The following is a 20869-nucleotide window of genomic DNA, read 5'->3' as shown; positions in this document are numbered from 1 at the left end:
CAGAAGAAATGCATGACTCCGTGAACCAATATTTTCCAGATGACCAATGCATAATGTTATAAACTCATGCATGAGTGAAAGATCCATTCAAAGGGCAAAATAGACCAGTGGATTTTAATATAACAAAGTACAATAAGTTCATTGATAACGGTTTCAAATTCCTCACATACCTAACCTTGAAAAAAATTCCACTTGTCAGTTTGGGTGTATTAAAGAAAAATATCTACAATTATCTATTAAAATACTCCTCCTTTTTCCAACTATATATCTGTATGAGGCCATAATTGCTTGATAAATTTCAACCAAGACAACACATTATATCTGGTTTAATGTAGATATAGATATGAGAATCCAGTTGCATTCTATTAAACCAGACATTAAAGAAATTTGCAAAAATGTTAAAAAAAATTACATTCTTCTCACTGAACTTTTTCTTTTGGAACATGTGGTCATTTTTCATAAATGTGATATTTATATTAACAAATTATGGGTTTATTATTGTTACTTTTAAATGAATTGATAAATATGTTTTAGAAATTTCAGTTTTAATTTCTAACACAGTAAATGTTGGTAACCATAACCCACATAAAAATTCTTCAGGGATCTCAGTAGTTTTTAAGAGTATAAAGAGGTTCTGTTGCAATAGGCTATAAAAAATAAATTTTCTCTGAACTGCATTAACTGGAACCTTTCTCCATCTTGGATCATTAAGGGCTTAGGTATAAAATACCTTCAAGTACAGTTTGGCAACGAGCCCGTATAGTTAGGGCTGAAGCATAGTTGATAAGCGGTGGCTTTAAGCCTGAAAATTAATGACCAGTGTGTAGTCACCTGTAAAATTATAGTATTTCCCCATTGATGATTCTAGTACCCTCCACAAAGTATTCATGCCCCATACTCTCTTAGTCACTACAGTTTACAAATAAGAAATGGAAACCCAAAGATTTGCCTGGTAACAAAATCTACGTTAAAGGTTCTCTTATTAAACTTTTTGCCATTTGTTATATCTGTTAATAATAACTATCAGTGATTGTGTGTGTGCTATGTACCAGGCACTTTACATTATCTCTGATCCTTCTAAGAACCCTACAGAGGTAGTGTTATCTTCATTTTGCAGATAAGGAAATTGATCGTTAGAGAGCTGAAGTCACTCCCTCTTCTCTTATTCATTTGTTTACTAAGTGAATATTTATTAAGCCCTTGTCATGTGCTAGGCAATTTCTAGGTACCAGATCATGTAGTTATAAGTAGCAGGACTAGGGTTAGAACTCTGACTACAAAACCAGTTCTGCTTTCTTGGTAACATGACATCACACCAAGATAATACTTGTTCTCTAGCTCATTTATTGAGAGAGTAGTGCTTATGTGACCAAATTAGGTTATTTCTTTGGCTAAGGACCACAGCTGCTCCCTAACCGCATGTTGCCAGTGGTCATAAGGGAAACTGGGAAAGGACCATTGAAAGATTATGTTAGTCAAACCCTACTCTGGGAGAGTACAAGCAAGGATGCTTACTATTTGTTGTCTCGTTGGTGGCCATTCCATTAATGGGACAAGAAGACACCTTCTCAGGCCCTGGAGAAGACAGGCTCTTTTGCCTGTAGGTTTGAAAGAAGAGAAAAATTGCTATATCTTTATGTATCTTCATGAGTTTCCTTCTCTCGTGTAGATGCATCCAAAGTACATAACAGAACTTAATGCATGCAGGAAATGGCATATATGTGCTATATGTTTGTTACAGACTTGGACAGGGAATAAAATAGCATTCAAGAAAATCAAACATTACAATACCTTCTCCATAAAGATTATAGCATAGTCATTTGAAAGCAGCTGAAAGGGAAAAATATCAATTGGGCAAAAAAAAAAAAAAATTTTTTTTTTTTTTCAGAAATTGAATTACTGCTTGTTTCACCAAAGAATTTTTAGTGATAGGAGATAATTCTAAGTAAACAGTATGCTAAGGTGGCAACAAAGAGAGGCTTCTGAGTCAGACTCATATGGTTTCAAATCCTGGCCCTATAACTTAACCAACTTGACGTTGGTTAGTCAGGTTACTTGAGCTCTCTAAGCCTCATTTTCCTTCTCTTTACAATCAAAATCATAATAACACCTTCATAGAATTGTTGTACAGATTAAATGTGATTTTATATCTATAAACCTAATCACTTAATGTAATTTGTTTGGCATATAAACAAATGGTAGTTGTTGCTAGCATTATTAAGTAGATATGTTTTCCTAACTTGGAAGATACTTTGAGCCTCATGACTTGGATATTCTTCTTGTAGTGCTGAAAGTCCTTCTTATTAAGTAAGAGACTGTTCCCTCAAATCTAAGTATTGTGAAATTTCAATTGCCAGTATACTGCTTTGCTCTCTTTCTGAAAATATGAAACTTTTCAGTGAAAACATGAAAGTTTTTATTAGCATGCCAGTCTGTAATTTTTTTAGACTGTAGTTACTCCTTACTGATTAATTCTAGAATGACTTTCCATTTTATAATGATCTTAATGTGAAGTTTGGCTATCTCCATGTGTTGCTAGGTAACACAACAGTGGATGAGTTAATGATGAGACTCATGGCTGCAATGGAGATCTTCACGGCCCAACAACAGGAAGATATAAAGGATGAGGTAAGGTGAAAGGTTAAGTAGACCTTTAATAGGATTTTGATGAGATAATTTGTCAAATGGTGATGCTTGCCTATGTCATGATGGATAAATAAAGCATTGATAAAGATGTGTTTCCACATGAACAAAGGATTTTTATGCCACTGAATTTACCTTTCAGTCCATTCTTTTCATGACCCAAGACCCAACAATTTGTTTAACTTTATGGACTTTATACTTTGCTAGATTTGATGGCAGGAGGTCAATTTACAGGAAACAAATTCTGAAGCATGTTTACAGAAGAAACTACAGTTCAGGAAATCCTATCTACTATATGGGTTTTTCACTCACTTTTAAGGTCCTCTTACTCTTTTTAAGTATTGAGATTGATTAGCAATAAACACATTTTACACTTGAACATATTTTTGAAGCACTGTGAGAATTAGTAAAAAGATCACCAGAATTCTGAATTTAGCAGTCTCCCGAACATATTTAGATGGTATAGATGAGATGAGCATGGAACCTCAAATAGAATAATAATAACAGCAATATTCATAATGACAATAGTAGTCAACACTTACTGAATATCTGTAATGTACTAGGCACTATGCAAAGCACTTTACATTTATCATCTCATGTGATCCTCAGAACAATCCCTTGAGGTTGCATATGAGTCAGAGTTCTGGCTGGAAACAGATGACACTTTCAAACTGGGTTATTTGAGAAGAGTTTAATAAGGGAACTATTTATAAAGATATGGTCAGAGTTTATGGGAGTCAGCAATGGATAGTACATTCTAGGGCTAAAGGAAGCCATTACTACCCTTAGGCCTAAAGGCCTAGGAGAGGGTGATATATGAAGAGGATTGCTTCTTTTAGAGAGATATAGCCAACCCTTGGTGACCTGCTAAGGAAGAAACTAAGGAATAGCTTACCTTTCCTTTTATACTCTGATCTCCTGCTAGTACCTCCTATTGACCTAACCCAACTAGAAACTGAAAGGCAGGCAAGAGAACCTCCCTGGGCAAAAAACTAGGTAGAGCATGGATACTGAGGGCAAATGGAACATAATCCAACACAGATTGGTATTGTCATCTCTACTTTTCAGATGAGAAAACTGAGGATCAAAAAGTTTAAGTTAATATACCCAAGGTTCACACAGCTAGTAGGATCTATAATAATCTCAAGTAATTATTAGTGCTTTATCAGTGAAGAAATTTCTGGATTTGGAAAACAGTCTCAAGATAAAATATGAAACAAATCTTATCATTTGTTAATTTGAGATGCTAAGTTCATATATCCATCAAATTATTCTTTTTAATTTTCTCTTTGTTTTTAATTTTTAAAGAAAGATTTACATAGAACAAATAAAGGAGAGTTTGATTTCTGAGCAATGATGAAAAGTTCACGTGTACAATGAGTGTTTTCAATACAATACTGTTTAGCTATTACAAATGGGAAACACGTAAACAATTTCCATTTAACCTTGTACTATTGTATTTAACTTTATTTACTTGTCTCTGTCTTCTACTAGACTATGAGTTTAAGAGCAAGGGTTATATCGTATTCATGTTTGTAACTCTGTCTTCTAACAGTGTACCTAGGACAACGTAGGCACTCAAAAAATGTTTAAGTGATTGAATAAATGAATACTTGAAAGAATTTACATGAAATAATGTGACTTCAAAAAATAATACTTGATTACAATGATATAAAACCTGATGTATCCACATTAACAAATATGAAAATTCTGAGCACTATACCTAGAGTTTTAATACTCAGTAGGTTCCTTTTATTGCTGTAAAAATGTTGTTTGTAATTTTTCTTAGTAGTGTTTCATTTACTCTGAGGGAAAGGTAATCGGGTATATGGTAGAATGATGTTTATCTGTTACTTTATAAGTACTAACTAAGTACTGTACTTAGTTAGGAATTTGTAATACAAGATTACATTTATCCTGGAATAGAGGCGTTGATTGACAATAATTCACTAAACACATTCTTCAGCCATTTAAATCTTGAGTCTCATTAGTACTAGATTTACAGATTATGCTGTATAATAATATGAATGCACAATATTTGCATGCATATTCCCAGTTCATTCTTTCATTTTAATTTGTGTTCCTCATAATTCATTGGTAAGGAAATTGACTTTAATTCGTTTAATACTGAGCACAAAATGTAATATGAGGGTTACAGGAAAAATCTAAGACTCCGTATAATTGAAATTTTTTATTGAAATTTAACTGCAAGAGATAAAAGATTTCTCTTTGTTTTTGTTTTTAGAGTGTCTTATGAAAATTATCTTTCAGGTCATAAGTAGAGTTCCTAAGGAAAGCTTTTCTAAGTTTAAAAACTTCTTTTAGACTATGCATAGATCATGATTTGGTGTCTGCTGAGTAAGTGATAAGAAAACACTGTCCCTTGTAATTGTGAATTTGGCTTTACTTTTTAAAAAATTTCAAATAAGACTTAAGCATACAGTTAAAATTAAATTGTGAACACGTTTGAAGGATGGCTTCCTAGGCCTGAATTTATTTAAACTTATCTTTGGTTCAGTTACGTCCATCACTTCAATGATACCATTGTATTAGTGCAACCAGAGATGCCTATATTACATAAAGCTTTTATTAAATAAAACCAAGCCCAAAGCATATTCATACTCTGAGTCATTCTTCAATGTCTCAGAATGGACTAACCTTTATATCGCTAATTGTTCTGTCTCTAACCAGGAAGTATAAATTATGTATGAGCCTCTGTTTTGACAGAACTATCTCCATATAGATTTATTCATAGACATTTTTATTAATGGTATTAGTTTGGTTTTGTAAGTGTTTACTGAGCATCTATGAAGAATATAGCACTGGGCTAGGTCCTGGGGACAGAGAGGTGCTTTGCTCTAGTGAGGGGCTATTGGCAAAGAAGGGATGAGGAGAAAAGCAAATATCACTGTATGACAGTGGCCACATTTTAGCATCTGTTTTTGATTACAGCTTGGTTCCAAACAATAGATGCTTTCTAACATGTAAATGAAGTCAGTTTTTTTCATATGCACTAGTTTTTTTAGCCGTGAATAATCTCAAAACCTCTTGATTATCAAGAGTTTATTATACTTAGCTCTTGATCTATTTGTTGTTTCATTCATTTGTTCGTTCATCCATTCAACACTAATTTACTTAGAATCCTCTATCATAGGTGCAAGAATTACCCCTTTCCAGCTTAATCACTCTGATTAATAATTTGTATCTAAGCAATATCTCTGTAATTGTCAAAACCCAAATGTTGGAGATCAGGGCAGATTTCAAGGTCAGGAACAGCATTCTCATTTCTTTGGTAATTCTAAGAATATACTAGTGGAACATGGGCAACGTATGCCAGAGGGGCCTTTTTAGGCTTACCCTTTAAGGATTCTGATTTGAGACTTAAAAACAGTACTGCCACAGCACAGGGAGGGTAGGTTTATTGGCTCAAGGCAGCTTTTTGTGTTGCCAAAGGAAATTGTTGGCTTTTTGTGTTTGCCCCATGGAATGTGTAACTTTTTTGTCCTAAGTTTTGTCTTTATCTTACTGTTTGAAGCACTGCACTCCTTTTCCTTTCATCTGTTTAAAATCTCACCATTGTCATACCCATTCTCTTTCCAGAACTAACAGTGATAAACAGGATACAGATTCTGGCTTCTGTTGATGTTTTCTTTAAAACAGGAGTAAGTCATCACAAGATAGAGAATAAAAACAGTATCTTTGTGCAAAAATTAAAGCAAAACATATACAACAGACCAACCTTTAAAAGGACCTTTCACTATTAGGCTTCTTTAAAAATATATCTGGACTACTTCCTGAAGCTAGCAAGAATAGTATCAATAGTATTGTTAGGAGAGTTTTCCCTGATATAGCTATATATAAATCTATATGTGAGATTAAAAACAAAAACAAAAGTCAGTATTTTTAAACATCAGAATTTCACTGAAAGTGTAAAAGTCAGAGAAGATCTAATACCCAGAAGTAACTTTAAGGAAGAAGAGCTAATTGAGTTAACTGTTAATGATTCGAGCACTAAATGGATAGCTGAGTATACCATAGACGGCTTTCTGTAGGTGGTTGCTTTCTGCTCATAAAAGGGTGGTTGTTCTGGGTTTTTTTGAGATATCATTGACATATAACATTGTATTAGTTCCAGGTGTACAACATTAATGATCTGATATTTGTATATATTACAAAATGATCACCACAATAAGTCTGGTTAACATCCATCACCACACATAGTTATAATTTTTTCTTGTGAAGAGAATTTTTAAGATCTACTCTTAGCAACTTTCAAATATACAAAACAGTATTATTAACTGCAGTCACCATGCTGTACATTACACCCCCATGACTTAATTATTTTATAACAGGAAGTCTGTACCTTTCAACTAACTTCATCCATTTTACCCGCCTCTCAACCAGCCGCTCCAACCCCCTCACTCTGATCTCTGCCAACCATCAATCTGTTCTCTGTTATCTATGAGCTTGATTTTTTTTTTTTGTTAGATTCCACATATAAGTAAGATTATATGGTATTTTTCTCTGACTATTTCACTTAGCATAATGTTCTCAACGGTCCATCATGTTGTCAGAAATGGCAAGACTTTCTTCTTTTCTATGAATGAATAAGATTCCATTATACACACACACACACACACACACACCACATTTTCTTTATCCGTTTATTCATTGATGGACATTTAGGTTGCTTATATGTCTGAGATGTTATAAGTCATACTGCAGTGAACATGGAGGTGCATATATCTTTTCAAGTTAGTGTTTCTGTTTCCTTCAGATAAGTACCCAGAAGTGGAATTTCTGGATCATATGGTAGTTCTATTTTTAATTTTTCTGAAGAAGCTCTATACTGTTTTCCATAGTGGCTGCACCAATTTACATTTCTACCAACAGTGCAGAAAGGTTCCCTTTTCTCCACATCCTCGTCAACACTTGTTATTTTTTGTCTTCTTGATAATAGCCATTCTAACAGGTGTCAGGTGATATCTCATGGTTTTAATTTGCATTTTCCTGATAATTAGTAATGTTGAGTACCTTTCCATGTACCTGTTGGCCACCTGTATGTGTTCTTTGGGAAAATGTCTGTTCAGAACCCCTGCCCATTTTTTAATCAGATTGTTTCTTTTGCTATTGAGTTGTATGAGTTATTTATATATTGAATATTAATCCCTTATCAGATATATGTTTTGCAAATATTTTCTCCCATTCGGTAGCTTGCCTTTTCATTTTGTTGATGGTTCCCTTTGCTGTGCAAAAGCCTTTTAACTTGATGTACTCTTCTGTATGTATTTTTGCTTTTGCTGCCTTTGCTTTTGGTGTCAGATCCAAAAAATCGTTGCCAAGACTGATGATAAGGAGCTTACTACCTATGTTTTCTTCTAGGAGTTTTATGCTTTCAGATCTTAATTCAAGTCTTGAATCCAATTTTAGCTAATTTTTGTGTATGGTGTAAGATAGTGGCCAAGTTTCTTTCTTTTGCTTGTGGCTGTACAGTTTTCCCAACACCATTTTTGGAAGAGACTGTTCTTTCCCCCTTGTATATTCGTGGCTCCTTTGTTGTAAAATAATTGACAATATATACATGGATTTATTTCTGGCCTTTCTATTCTGTTCCATTGATCTATGTGTCTGTTTTTATGCCAATACCATACTGTTTTGACTACTATAGTCTTGTAATATAGTTTGAAATCAAGGAAGCATGATGCTGATGCCTCCATCTTTGTTGTTGGCTTTTTTTTTTCTTCTTCTTAAGATTGCTTGGCTCTTCAGAATCTTTTATGGTTTTATACAAATTTTAGGATTCTTTGTTCTATTTTTGTGAAAAATGTCCTCGGAATTTTGATAGAGATTGCATTGAATCTGTAGATTACTTTGGGTAGTACGAACATTTTTATCCCTAGGTATTTTATTCTTTTTGATGCAGTCGTACATTGGATTGTTTTCTTAATTTCTCTTTCTGATAGTTTGTTGTTAACATGTAGAAACATAACAGATTTTTGTATGTTGATATTGTATCCTGCAACTTAACTGAATTTATTTATTAGTTCTAAAACGGTTTTTTGGTGGCACCTTTAGGGTTTTCTGTATATAATATGACATCTGCAAATAGTGACAGTTTTACTTCTTCCTTTCTAATTTTGATGGCTTTTTTTTTTTTTCTTGCCTGATTGCTCTGGCTAGGACTTCTGATACTACATTGAATAAAAATGAAAAGAAAGGAACACCCTTGTCTTGTCCCTGATCTTAGAGGAAAAGCTTTTAGCTTTTCACAGTTGAGTATGATGTTAGCTATAGGCTTGTCATAAATGGCGTTTAATTTGTTGAGGTACATTCCCTCAATACCCACTTTGTTGAGAGTTTTTATCACAAATGGATGTTGAGTTTTGTCAGGTGCTTTTTCTGCATCTATTGAGATGATCATATGTTTTTTATCCTTTGTTTTGTTAATGTGGTATATATCACATTGAGTTATTTGCGTATGTTAATCCATTCTTGCATCCCTGGAATAAATCCCACTTGATCATGATGTAATATCCTTTTAATGTGTCATTGAATTCAGTTTGGAAACATTTTGTTGAGAATTTTTGCATCTATGTTCATCAGGAATATTGGCCTGTAATTTTCCTTTCCTGTGGTGCCCTTGTCCAGTTTTGGTATCAGAGTAATGCTGGCCTTATAAAATGAGTTTGGCAGTGTTTCCTACTCTTCTATATTTTGGAGGAGTTTGAGAAGAATTGGAAATAATAATTCTTTAAATGTTGGTAGAATTCACCTGTGAAGCCATCTGGTCCTGGACTTTTGTTTGTTGAGAGATTTTTTGATTACTGATTTAATCTCCTTAAATCGATCTGTTCAGATTTCCTGTTTCTTCATGATTTAGTCTATACATTATGTATGTGTCTATACATTTATCCATTTCTTCTAGGTGATCTAATACGTTGGTGTATAATTGTTCATAGTAGTCTCTTATGATCCTTTGTATTTCAGTGGTATCAGTTGTAATGTATACTCTCTGATTTTGACTCCTCTCTTTTTTTCTTGGTGAGTCTGTCTAAAGGTTTGTCAATTTTGTTTATCTTTTCAAAAAACCAGTTCTTATTTCATTGATCTTTTCTGTGGTCTTTTTATTCTCTTTCATTTCTTTCCACTCTGATTTTTGTTATTTTTCTTCCCTCTACTAACTTTAGGTCTTGTTTGTTCTTCTTTTTCTAGTTCCCTGAGATATAGTTAGGTTGTTCTCCAACAACCTTTCTTTTTTCTTGATGTAGGCATTTGTCGCTATGAAATTCCCTCTTAGAACTGCTTTTGCTGCATCCCATAAGTTTTGTTATGTTGTATTTCTTTTCATTTATCTCAAGGTATTTTTTTGATTCCTCTTTTGATTTCTTCTTTGACCCATTTGTTGTTCATTAGCATGTTGTTTAATCTTCACATATTTGTGAATTTTCCAGTTTTCTCCTTGTAGTTGATTTCTAGTTTCATTACTTTGGTTGGAAAAGATGCTTGAAATGATTTAATTCTTCTTAAATTTGTTAAGACTTGTTTTGTGGCCTAATATATAATCCATCCTGGAGAACATTTCATGTGCACTTAGGAAGAATGTGTATTCTGTTGCTTTTGGATGGAGTGTTCTATATATGTCTGTTAGCTCCATCTTGTCTAACATGTTGTTTAACTCCAGTGTTTCCTTATTGGTTTCTTGTCCAGATGATCCATCCATTATGAAAGGGGTGTATTAAAGTCCTCACTATTATTGTGTTGCTATCTATTTCTTCCTTTAGGTCTGTTAATATTCATTTTATATATTTAGATGCTCCTATGTTGGGTGCATAAATTGTTTTTTTTAATTTCTAAAAAATATTTATTCATTCATTCATTCGTTTATTTATTTTGGCTGCTCTGGGTCTTACTTACGGCACGTGGGCTCTTCATTGTGGCATGTTTAGTTGTGGCATGCGGACTCTTAGTTGCGGCATGCATGTGGGATCTAGCTCCCCAACCAGGGATGGAACCTGGGCCCCCTGCATTGGGAGCGTGGAGTCTTACCCACTGGACCACCAGGGAAGTCCCTAAATGTTTTAAAAGGGTTCTTCATCCAATGGTTTTTCTCCATAGTTAGGCCCAGATCACAGAAGATGATGTTTTCACTCATCTTGCTTGTATATATTCATTTCATAAATATTTATTGGTCTTTTTCTATGCACCAGATGTAGGGCACCAGTAACACAGCTGTGAGCAAGACAGACAGGGTCCTTGGGCTTACAACCCAGCAGTTCCAAGTTGATGAAGCCCCAGGAGCACCCAGCTAGGGTGATATAAGCAATTTGACATGGAACACAGAAGGGCTCTTGCATTGTGCCAGTGCAAGCTATGAGGCAGGTAGTACAGGTAAGAAATAAGATAATTGTAGTCATTCTTCAAGTTCCTCCTACATATCAGGTATAGTTCTAATCTCTAAGGCAGTGTTTTTCAGTGTGTTTCCTAGACTACTGGTGTACTCAGCTGTCTATCAAGGATTCCAGGCAGTTAAGTATGAACAAGCAACATAATCAGTTTTGTTCACGTTTATTTCATATTTTGAAATGTAAAATAAATTATGGTATCCCTCCAAATCCTATTTCATTCACCATACTTTTACAATTTATTAGACTCCTCATGTACAACAAGGATTGCATTGGTTGTTTAGTCTTGACAAATACTCATTTAACTGGGGCAGTTGGTTTTGGCTTCTGAACTTTCATGTCATTCATGTGTTACTCTTAAATTTACATTCATTTTTCCTTGCTAAATTAGTTATATTATATTCTTAGTTCACCAGAATTGATCGTGGCTTACATGTGGTTCATTGAAGCATAAAAATGGTAATGAAAATACTGTAATAAATACTGTAAATCAGTACAGATAGTTGGAACTACTTCAACATCAGTGTAAACATAATTCAGAGAACTATAGTGCTAGTATAGTAAATGCCAAGGCAGCTGACTCTGATTTTGATGATGTCACACTAGCTTCTATAAAAGAAAATTTTGACTGAGAATTAAATATATGAAAATTGATTATATAGTAAAAGCAATCTATTTACCCTTAGTGCCACTGTTTCTGTTATAAAATTTTTCATAAAAGCATGAGGTCTTCAAAGTTTTTGTTTCATTTGTAAGTAAAGCCCAATGACCTACCTCTCTGTTAAATCAATAGATTTTTTCAGAACAAGAGAAAATACTTACCGTTAAAAAAAATTTTTTAATCTTACTGCTTAAGTCAGAGAAGTAACCAAACCAGGAGAAATTGCTTACAAATTGGACTCTTTGAGGTAAAAATGGATTCAGATATTACTCCTGACAAGAAACTTGTAAATCCAGCTACTACAAAGTTAACAATAAAAAAAAAAAAGCTCAAACAAGACAGGAGAATAAGTTCCTAGGGAAGTACTTCATCAAATGGCACTGTTGGATGGCATGCAATGGCAATAGGATGGTCTGTGGAAGAGCAGTGACCACACCGTGCTCACTATCTTGCTTTTCAGTTAGATAAAACCACTATTGTGTGCAAAGTGAGAATCGGTTCTTGGCATATTGTTATACATATATATATATGAGGTAGAATCATCTCTTCATTCTGTTCATCAATGAGAAATGTATATTACCAGAGAAGTTTTAACTTAATGATTATTTTGCAAGTTCTGAGTTAGATTTTAAAAGATAAGGTAGAATCAGTATTGATGACAAAATTACTTCAAAGAACACCATCCAGAAAGTGAAAAAACAACCCACAGATTGGGAGAAAATCTTTGCAAATCACATATTTGATAAGGGACTTGTATCTAGAATATATAAAGACCGCTTACAACTCAATAATAAAAAGGTAAATTACTCCCATTAAAAATTGTGCAAAGGATCTGAATAGACATTTCTCCAAGGAAAATAAGCAAATGACCAATAAGCACATGAAAAGATGTTCCATATCATTGGTAATCAGGCAAATGCAAATCAAAACCACAGTGAGATAACACTTCACACCAACTACAGTGGCTAGAATCAAAAAGTTAGATAACAAATGTTGGTGAGGATATGGAGAAATTTGAACCCTCATAGACTGCTGGTGGGAATATAAGATGGTGAAACTGCTTTGGAAAATAGTCTGGCACTTCCTCAATTGATTAAACATAGTTACCATATGATCCAGCAGTTTCACTTCTAGTTATATACCTAAGAGGAGTGAAAAGATATGTCCATACAAAAATTTGTACATGAATGTTTATAACAGCATTACTGTAGCCAAAAAATAGAAACAACCCAAATATTCACCAAGGGATGAATGAGTTAGCAAAATGTGGTATATACATACAATGGAATATTATTCAGCCATAAAAAGGAATGAAATTCTGATACATGCTACAATATCAGATAAATTTTGAAAACATTATGCTAAGTGAATGAGCTCATCACAGAAGACCACATATTATATGGTTTTGGACTCATATAATAAGTCCAGAATAGGAAACTCTATAGAAACAGAAAGTAGAATTGTGCTTGCTTACAGTTGGGTGTGGGGAGTAACTGGTTTTGGAAGATAGGAGGGTGATAGCCAAAGGTTTATGTGGTTCCTTTTTGAGGTGATGAATATGTTCTAAATTTGACTATGGTGATGGTTGCATGTATCTATGACATGTACACTTTAAACCATTGATTGACTTGTACACCTTAAACGTGTGAATTGTGTGATATGAATGAATTATATCTCAATCAAGCTGGTTTAAAAAAAAAAACAAACTATAAGTTCAGCAAGAAGGATTATGACTATTCAGATGAAAAGGATTGCACCTGAATGTCAATCTAAACACTGCTTTACTGAAATGAATAGCTAGTAATTAATAATATTCCCCTCAAACTTGATATGGTATTGAAGAAAATAATGAAAATTGCTAATATCTTAGGCAGCTTCAAGTAGACATCTTTCTGGTAAACCGTTTAAATAATGCAAAAGGAGTCTAAGACGTTCCTTCTCAAACAAGTATACTGGTTATCTAAGTCAGATCTCAGAGTGTCACCTGGGAACTTGTTAGAAATGCAATTTTTCAGGCCCCAGCCCCAGACCTGCTGAATCAGAATTATGAGGGTGGGACCCAGTAATCTGTTTTAACAAGCCCCCCAGTTGATTCTGCTGCACAATAAAGTTTGCAATCCTCTGCCCTAAGGGAAAGGTATGAGCATAAGTTTTTGTAATGAGGCATGTGATAAAAACTTTTTATGACTCTAATAATAAAGGTAAAAATGCAAGGGCCTTGTTCAAATTTTATGTCTCAGTAATATATTCTTGAGCATCCTAAACCTGTTTTTTGGGGCTAAAATACCATCGTTTTTAATTTTGAGAATAAAATTTCAAGATTTCTTAGGAAAAAATGAACTGTGGTACACATGGTTTTAATTATCAAGAGTTTGAGTCTTTCCAAAAACTTGATAATCTTCTTCATTCCTCAGTAAAAGAAATTGATTATATATAATAGAGGATGTTTCCAATCCCTTAAGGAATACTTTTTAGAGCAAGAGCACCCAAAAAATGAATTAGGAATCTACTTACCACTGTCTCCCAAGGTTAAACAGTCAACTCTTTGTCTCTTGAGTGTGATAAACTCATTGACTTAAGTCTGATATAGCTTAAAGTAGCCCTGTATGAGGACTTTCCTGGTGGTCCAGTGGTTAAGACTCCGCACTTCCACTGCAGGGGAGCGTGGGTTTGATCTCTGGTTGAGGAACTAAGACCCCACATGTCGCTCTGTGTGGGCAAAAAAAAAAAAAGTAGCCCTGTATGAGAAGTGTCTTTATAATTTGAGTCCTTATTTGATCCAAATATTCAGATATAACTGAAAAAGCCAACAAGCATTAGATTATATTCTTAATAATCTCTAATTGGAATCTTCTAAGTTATTAGAAATAAAGAAAAGAAATGGGATATGAAAGCTACCCTACAGCTGAAACTAGGAGTCATCAAACTGGATATAAATAACTTTGGTGAAATATTGCAAACAATATCAATTACCTTTTAACTGATAATAAACTATTACTAGTATTAATTAAATATTATGGTTCATTTTTGTTATCTAAAAATTACGATCTTAGACATTTCCCTAAAATTGTTGGTTTACACATGGGCCAGTATCATTAAGTTCAGTATTTTAAAGGAATTAAAGTCTGTTTCTTTGCCAATGAATTATGAGGTATACAAATTAACATGAAGACTGAACTGGGAATATGCCCACAAATATTGTGTGTTCATACTATTATACAACATAATCTGTAAATCTGGTATTAATGAGACTCATTTGATGAGGGAAAAGTATTTGACAAAATCGAACACCATTTCATGATAAAAACAAAAAAATAGTTACAGAAGGGAACTTCCTCAACATAATAAAGGCCATATTTGAGAAACCACAGCTGATATTCATACTCAATTGTTAAACACTGGAAAGCTTTTCCCCTAAGATCAGGAACAAAACAACTATGTTTACTTTCACCACTGCTATTCAGTAGTGGAAGTTCTATATAGAGCAGTTAGGCAAGAAAAATAAATAGGAGGCATTCAAATTGGAAAGAAGTAATATTATCTCTGTTCACAGATGACATGATCTTATATGCAGAAAACCCTAAAGATTCCACACACACCCTGTTAGAGCTAATAAACAAATCTGACAAAGTTGCAGGGTATAAAATTAAAAATCAGTTGTATTTATACTAACAATGAAGAATCTGAAAAGGAAATTTAGAAAAGAATTCCATTTACGATAACATTAAGAATAATGAAATACTTAGAAATAAACTTAACCAAGGAGGCCCATGCCCTGTATTCTGAAAACTAAAAATATCGCCGGAGGAAATTAAGAAGGCCTAGATAAATGGAAATACCTCCCCTGATCATGGAATTGGAAGACTTAATGTTGTTTAGTTAACAACACTTTCCAAAGTGATCTACAGATACAGTGCAATCCTTATCAAAATCCCAAAGGTGATTTTTGCAGAAATAGAAAAACCCATTCTAAAATTCATACAGAATTTCAGGAAACCCCAAATCACTGAAACAATCTTGATTTCAAAACTCACTACAAACCTACAGTATCAGAACAGTGTGGCACTAACATCAGGATAGATATATGGACCAACAGAATAGAAAAGAGAACCCAGAAATATTCCCTCATATGTATGGTCAAAAGTTTTTTACCAAGGGCACCAAGACCATTGAATAGGGAAGGAACAGTCTCTTCAACAAGTGGTTCTGGGAAAGCTGGATACCTAAATGCAAAAGAATGAAGTTGAACCCTTACCTAACAGCATATACAAAAATTAGTTCAAAATGGATCAAAGACCTAAATTTAAGAGCTATAACTATAAAACTCTTAGAATAAAACATAGAGGGAAATCACCATGACTTTGGATTTGGTAATGGTTTCTTGAATATGACATGAAAAGCACAGAAAACAAAAGAAAAAATAGATAAGTTTGGAGTTCATAAAAATTTAAAACTTTTGTGTATCAAAGAACACTATCAAGAGAGTGAAAAGACAACCTATGTAATAGAAGAAAATACTTATAAATCATATATAATAGGGTTTAATATCCAGAATATATAAAAAATTCCCACAACTCAACAACAAAAAGCCAAACAGCACAATTCAAAATGGGCAAAGGACTTGAATAGACATTTCTCCAAAGACGATACACAAATGGCCAGCAAGCACAAGAAAAGATGCTCAGCATCATTAATCATTAGAGAAATGCAAATCAAAACCACAATAAGATACCATCTCACATCCACTAGGATGGCTGTAATCTAAAAGAATGGAAAATAACATGTGTTGACAAGGATGTGGAGAAATTAGAACCCTTGTACATTGCTGGTTAGAATGTAAAATGGTACATGGGAAACAGTTTGGCAGTTCTTCAGAAAGTTAAACAGAATTATCACATTACCCAGAAATCCATTTCTAGGAATCAAAAACAGGGACTCAGAACTTGTACACGAATGTTCATTGCAGCATTATTCACAATAGCCTAAAGGTGGAAATAATGCAAATGTCTAATAACAGATGAATGGATAAACAAAAGGTGGTATATGCATGCAATGGATTATTATTCAGTCATAATAAAGATTTAACATATGCTGCAGCAGGGATGAACCTTGTAGACCTTGAAATGAAAACTGCCAGACACAAAAGGCCAAATTGTATGATTCCACTAATATGTCTTGAATAGGCAAATTCATAAGAACAGAAAGTAGATTAGAGCCCAGGGACTGGAGGTATGGAGTGGGTTGGGGAGTTATTGCTTAATGGGAATAGAGTTTCTGTTTAGGGTGATGAGAAAGTGATGGAAATAGATAGTGGGGATGGTTTGCACAACATTGTGAATGTAATTAATGCCACTAAGTTGTATAGTTAAAATAGTAAATTGTATACTACGCATATCTTACTATCCTAATTTTTTTTAAAGGACAACACAATACACATGGATGTTTGGTACTTTTGAGTGCAGGGAATGGAGAGATTGCTGTGGGCCGGCAATCTTGTTTATTCTTGAGCTCAGAACTTGATGGACACTACTGGGGACTGACGTAGAGTGGAAAAGATTCCAGCTCTGCCTTCGTGAACTTTAATCCTGAGCAGTTTATCACTCTGTATTAAATTCCAAACTTCTACCTCTTAGGAAAGCAAGGATGTCAGTTGAAGTACCTTAAAGAACGGAACAAGCATGTGTTTGAGTGTCTGCTAGTGCCAAGCGCTATGCTAGTTACTTTCTCTAAATACTCTCTTTTAGCTTTCATGGTAATCTTATGGGATACTTATTATCCCCGTTTTATTGAGGAAAGTGAGGCTTATAGAAGTTAAATAATTTGCCCAAAGTCACACAGCTGTGTCAAAACCAGAATACATACTTACGTGCTTTTCATACATCATCATCCCTTGTAAAGCTGAGTTACATTTACATTAAAGATTCATGGGATAAACTGAAGTAGTGCTCTTATCAAGATTAGGTAGAGTCAGTGGACTGACCTGAAGAGTAGGTCAGACACCCACAGATTCCCAAATATCATATTCACTTGAGTAGAGTAAAAAAGTTTGTCATAACTGTCTACTCTTGAGCATGGAATAATGCTCACTGTTAAAAAATTATATCCACACCCTGTTTATTTACATTTGTTGCTCTTAAAGTGCCTGCTGATGGATCTGTTCATTCATGCTTGACACCTCAGAGTAGAAGTTAATAATTTGTCATTTGTGAAGCTAATGTAAAGAGATTTATGACTCAACATTGGCATTACAATTCAACACACCTGTTCAGAGCCAGCCCTTCACATTTTTCCTTCCTTTGCCCGAGGTGGGGACTTCTTCATGGATTACAGTAACACTTTTTGACAAGCTTAGACTGGGTGGAGCTGCCTTGTACTGACAGCCCACAGTTGATGATATCTCAGTAATGCATTCTTTTTTTATTTGGGCTGTCAACATTTATTACTGTAAAGGCACTCATTTTTAAACAGCTGGCCCAACCTGTCCACTTTTTGTTTTTAGTAGCAGTAGAGTCTAACAAAGTATGTTTATTTTTCTAGTTATACAATCTTAGCTAGCTTTGGGGGAAGTATATCTAGTTGTATTTTCTTTTATGTACCATTGTTTTAAAAGTAGCTATCTTAGTGTTCTCCAAATAAAAATTAAAGCCTTCTACTACTTCTAAAGTCTTCTTAAGTGGCTATTGAGACTTTCCCAATGTCATAAACCTGACAGGCACCTAAAGAAAATGTTAACTGAAACTCTGTTAAGGCAGATCCTTTAAAAAGATTCAGAACAAACTGTTCATGTCTTAAATGTTACCTAAATCCCTGTCTTTGGAGACAGTCATGTCCTTGATGAATTTTTCTTTCCCACTGAGAAATGTATGGCTATGTTAGTGAGAAGGAATTTGGGAGCTGGAAGTACATGTGCATTCTACCTTTACCTTGAACTTTTATGCTACCAGATTGAGGGCCTACCTCTGGTTGTTTTTGGAGAGGTTTAAAAAAAAAGTGTGAGGGACAGTATTTTTCTTTAAGGAACGTAATCTATAGTTTGAAAGCTAAAGCACATCCTTACAAAAATAGAAGTTTGTTATATGACCTAGAAGAATTCAGGAGTGGATTTTGTATAGTCAGAAGAGACTTTTCTGAAGAGGTAAGATTGGATCTGGTACTGGAAAGGACAGAAGAGTTTGCATGTGCAGAGGTAAGAGGAGAGAGCATTACAATGTGGAGAAAGTATGACCAAAGGAATAGTGTAAAAAAGTTGAAGTCATGTTGGTCCAGTTTAGATAAAACAGAGAGTTTGTATAGAAAGAATAGAAGGAAGCGAAATTAAATTGCCTATCATTAGAATTTTTAACAAGTCACCTTTGCCTTTCGAAGTTACTTTTCTCTGATTTTTGTGCCTCTCATGGGGGATCGTGAGAATCCTTTGGCACCATTCTTACAGCTACAAATTTACCTTAACTCCAGTTACCCTATTCAGTTACTTATCATGCCACCAAACAGTAATTGCAATATAATATGAAAACACAGCAATGGCATAAGTACAAAGTACAGCGGTGACACAAAGAATTCTTAGAGGTGGAAACATTTGAATATTAAAACATGATATGTAGATGTTCACCAAGTAAACCACCATTAATTCATTTCTTTGGCCCCTAAATCAACACATTTTTATTAAGGACCTGCTATATGCCCTCATTTCTGCTAAGCACTAGTAGGTAGAAGGATGACACAGTCCTTTAGATGTTCAGTGACATGCAGACAAAAGGATCTCAGTATAATGATATAATTCCAAGATGGAGATAGATGTAGGGTGTTAAATCTGTCTATCAGGGAAATTTCTTTTAAGTTGAAACTTTTCTAAAAAGCAACATTGTAGCAGGTAGACTTGTAGGGAAGTGTCTTCCAGAAGAAAAAAAGGTACTTTCTAATAGATGGCTAGTTTGGAAGACTACATCATCAGCCAGAAGAGACACACATTATAATTAAATGAGGACTACTTGGTTAATTGGGCAGAAAGATTCTAATTTCAGATTAGATATTTCACTTCAATGATAGCCATATATACCTACCGTATCCTATTATACTCATCTATCTCTTTGCAGACCATTTTTACCATAAAGCACACTAAAGGTAGTCAAGTCAAAGAAGAAATGATTCTCCACACTCCACACTTCTAAATTTTTGTTGTTGTTAGAGGTTGTGTATGTGTGTGTGTGTGTGTGTATGAGTTATGAATTTTATTTTTTTATACAACAGGTTCCTATTAGTAATCCATTTTATACATATTAGGGTATACATGTCAATCCCAATCTCCCAATTCACCACAGCACCACCACCACCCCCCTGCCGCTTTCCCCCCTCGGTGTCCATACATTTGTTCTCTACATCTGTGTCTCAATTTCTGCCCTGCAAACCGGTTCATCTGTACCATTTTTCTAGGTTCCACATACATGCGTTAATATACGATATTTGTTGTTCTCTTTCTGACTTATTTCACTCTGTATGACAGACTCTAGATTCATCCATGTCTCTACAAATGACCCAATTTCGTTCCTTTCTATGGCTGAGTGATATTCCATTGTATGTACGTACCACATCTTCTTTATCCATTCGTCTGTCAATGGGCATTTAGGTTGCTTCCATGACCTGACTATTGTAAATAGTGCTGCAGTGAACATTGGGGTGCATGTGTCTTTTTGAATTGTGGTTTTCTCTGGGTATATGCCCAATAGTGGGATTGTTGGGTCATATGGTAATTCTATTTTTCGATTTTTAAGGATGCTCCATACTGTTCTCCATAGTGGCTGTATCAATTTACATTCCCACCGACAGTGCAAGAGGGTTCCCTTTTCTCCACACACTCTCAGCATTTGTTGTTTATAGATTTTCTGATGATGCACATTCTAACTGGTGTGAGGTGATACCTCATTGTTGTTTTGACTTGCATTTCTCTAATAACTAGTGATGTTGAGCAGCTTCTCATGTGCTTCTTGGGCATCTTATATCTTCTTTGGAGAAATGTCTACTTAGGTCTTCTGCCCATTTTTGGATTGGGTTTTTTGTTTTTTTGATATTGAGCTTCATGAGCTGTTTATATATTTTGGAGATTAATCCTTTGTCCGTTGATTCATTGCAAATATTTTCTCCCATCCTGAGGGTTGTCTTTTTGTCT

At 34.4% G+C, this 20869-nt stretch overlaps 1 protein-coding gene across 1 annotated transcript in view; it reads left to right on the top strand.

Moving 5' to 3' along the window:
• Positions 1-20869, top strand: part of FAF1 (Fas associated factor 1) — a 476566-nt gene that overhangs the window by 368338 nt on the left and 87359 nt on the right. The window contains exon 15 of the mRNA XM_036849545.1: positions 2540-2628. Coding sequence (XP_036705440.1) covers positions 2540-2628 — 89 coding nt within the window. The remainder of the gene's footprint in view (positions 1-2539; positions 2629-20869) is intronic.

The sequence above is a fragment of the Balaenoptera musculus genome, chromosome 1, assembly GCF_009873245.2.
Source record: "Balaenoptera musculus isolate JJ_BM4_2016_0621 chromosome 1, mBalMus1.pri.v3, whole genome shotgun sequence".
NCBI classification, from domain to species: domain Eukaryota; kingdom Metazoa; phylum Chordata; class Mammalia; order Artiodactyla; family Balaenopteridae; genus Balaenoptera; species Balaenoptera musculus.
The sequence above is the reverse complement of the archived record's forward strand: the minus strand, read 5'-3'. Positions and strand labels throughout refer to the sequence as shown.